The 3108-nt window shown below is 39.0% G+C and overlaps 1 protein-coding gene across 1 annotated transcript; it reads right to left on the reverse strand.

Moving 5' to 3' along the window:
* Positions 1-358: 358 nt before the first annotated feature.
* Positions 359-1309, reverse strand: LOC308658218 (olfactory receptor 8S1-like; the record flags this gene model as incomplete). The annotated part of the gene is made up of 1 exon (XM_081310817.1): positions 359-1309. The coding sequence occupies one exon, from the start codon at positions 1307-1309 to the stop codon at positions 359-361; it is 951 nt and encodes a 316-aa protein (XP_081166943.1).
* Positions 1310-3108: the final 1799 nt, after the last annotated feature.

Genomic DNA, 3108 nt, shown 5'->3' on the forward strand with positions numbered 1-3108 from the left:
CATTGTAGTAGAGGGCAGGACACTTTGATTGTCAGTGCTAGTAATGCATATGTAATGCATAGTGGAATTTTGCCAAAAGGAGAGTTGGTCCTGTTATTAAGAGAAAGCAGAAAGCATTCAGGGCAGCAAACACAAATGTCCACTACAATGTAAATAATAAATCAACACATTTTAAAGTAATTTCAAGAGAAAGAGTCAGTTGAGTCAATGCTTTGTCTCTGTGCAGGATTAATCTTAAAGCAACCAAGGAAAATGGCATTGCTGAGAAAAAGGCCCTGTTTTCACACAGCATCAGGCTCTGATGGCATGTGGGTTCAATCTCTCTATATCTTAGCTTCAGTTTTCTCAAGTTTCTCCTTCACCTGTGTCTATGACCAACTACTTTACAATGCTGGCAATATTTTCCAAACAATTTTCTTACAGCTATCTTCACCTCCTTGTTTTTCAGGCTGTAGATGAGGGGATTCAGCATGGGAGTAATTATGCTGTACTGCAAAGAAAAGATTGACTCCAAGGGAGAACCTGAGGCTGGTATGGTATAGCGTAAGCATGCTGAGCCAAAATACAAGAGCACTACAGTGAGATGAGAGGAGCAGGTGGAGAAGGCCTTGCTTCTGCCTGTGGTGGAGCTGATGCTCAGGATGGTGGAGACAATGTAGCCATAGGAGGATAAAATCAGGAGAAAGGTCACAAAGGCAATTATGAGAGAAGAACAGAGCATGACAATGATATTGGTCTGGACATTAGAGCAGGAGAGATGGAAAAGAATAGGGAGCTCACACATGTAGTGGTGGATGGTTCTATACTCACAGAAGTCCAAATTCACAGCTATAAGGATATTAATGAGTGCATTCAGGAAGGCCAGGCTCCATGACCCCCATGCAAGCCCCTCACAGAGCTGCTTGCTCATTATCTGTCCATACAGCAGAGGGTGGCAAATGGCAGCATATCGGTCATAGGCCATGACTGCAAGCAGGCAGGCTTCAGTGGCCCCGTTGGCAAACACAAAGAAGGCCTGGGCCAGGCAACCCTCCATAGAGATCGTTTTTGTCTTAGACATGAGGTTTTCCAGCATCTTAGGCACAGAGACTGATGAATACCAAAGATCCAGGAAAGAAAGGTGACCCAGGAAGAAGTACATGGGTGAATGGAGGTGAGCATCAGCCATTATCACCAACAGCATCATGAAGTTCCCTGTCAGGGTCAGGAGGAAAATCACAAGGAACAGCACAAAGAGTACAATTTGGATCTGGGCATCAGCAGACAGTCCAAGGAGGATGAAATCAGTGAGAGCACTGACATTTTGCATGGCTAATATAAGGATCTTTCCCTTGGAGTGGATGAAAGAAAAATGATAAAACTCCCTCTTCGGTTCCCAACTTATTGAATGCATTACTTCTCTTCTTCAAATATATTATTTCATGATAATCATGGAATCCAAATTTCATTGACTGTTGATAGAGACACCACAACAACTTTGGTAAATGCCACATGTCTGTCATTAGACCAGCCCACTGCCTGCATTGATCATTCCTCCCCCTATGACCCAGGCTGTCAAGTTTTTCTTCTGTTTTATTTTGGTCTTATGAGGTGAGTTGAAGATACGAATGACATGGATAGTGAAAAAATGATGGATTCGAGAGACTAGAATTCTTAATTCATTTGAAGAGCCCCTGGAATGGGCATAGTTGACTAAACAAGGAGAAAGGATAAGAATAAAGATAGAGACTCTGAAAAAGTATTTTGGTGGTGATGGTATAAATATTGACTGTAAATGAGTGTGTGGAAGCAAGTTTCTCTGGAAGGAAGTAGGGCAATGGACTGGCCTATCAAGAGTTAATTTATTCCCTTCCCTACCATCCACATCATAAGGACGAGTTAGTTTTCAAATATTTTCCAAAATGTCAAAAGAATATTGACAAGCAAGTAGATAGAAACAATGGGCTGTAATATGGTTTCAGTTTTACAGTTAAACTGGACTTACCTTTCATCACCCAGAGTTTGATCATTTTATCTTGCTCTGACACCCAGGTATCTACCTCTTACCAGGATAACTTTTGAATATTGTTGGCTTAGTTTTCAGGCTCATCCTATGCTCCTTTGATAAAAGTGGAGAAATTGTTTCAGATTAGAGTTGGTTAAATCCCATTTTCACTGGATCACAAACAGTTTCTCTGGATTCTGTACCCGCAAAGTGAATACTGTACCTGGAAATACATGGATGTTAAGAAAGCATTTGAAGAGTGTATTTTCCAAATGATTGTTTTACTTTCACTCATGAATAGTGATTTGCACACAATATCCACAGAGTTTCCTAATTCTCATCTTGAGACACATCCCTTATCTCCTGAAGATAAAAGAACAGAGCTTGGGAGGAAATAATATTGATGAATAATTTCTTCCAAGCAAAGGAACCATGTTGCCTATGGGTCATAAAGAAAACTGAATAATATGATTTCAGAGACAGCAAAAATAATAATAATGTTTCTCATATTTCCCAGCCACTAAAGATACCAGAGATTACTTGACTCGTGGAAATATTTCCACCTTAGAAATTAAATTGAAAAGATTCTTCATGTGATGATTTCATGCAAGATATACCAGGATGCTTAAGGCCATTGGAAAAGGTCTGTATTTCAGAGTCGAAACAGAGGTTTTCTCTGTTAAAAGGGTCCCAGCAAAGAAAATAATACCTCAAAAATAAAATATCTTCTCTTTCTTCTAATGTCTGAAATCACACTAGTATTAGATATTCATTTCTTCAGACTATACAGATAGAATATAAAATGAGAAAAACTCTAGGAAGTAAAACTGAGTGTAATAGAAGAACAATTATAAGTAGTGGGTTTTTTGGAAAATGTCCAAGGGATTGCTTAGAATAACTCATCACAGAATGAGATAAAAAATATCTAAATATCTACCTGACTTATATAAGATGTTCTAAAAAATTTGATTTGAAGACATAATAAATGAATTGATGAAAGGAAGGTCCAGGATTTCACTACTCTTGGTAGAAATACCAGCTGGGCTATTCTGAGTGATGTTTTGACTGTCTTCCTGTGTGATATCTCTGGAATCATGATAAATCACCTGCTTTGGGATGAAGCA

This window comes from Spermophilus citellus (assembly GCF_964194105.1).
Source record: "Spermophilus citellus genome assembly, chromosome: 10".
Taxonomy (NCBI): domain Eukaryota; kingdom Metazoa; phylum Chordata; class Mammalia; order Rodentia; family Sciuridae; genus Spermophilus; species Spermophilus citellus.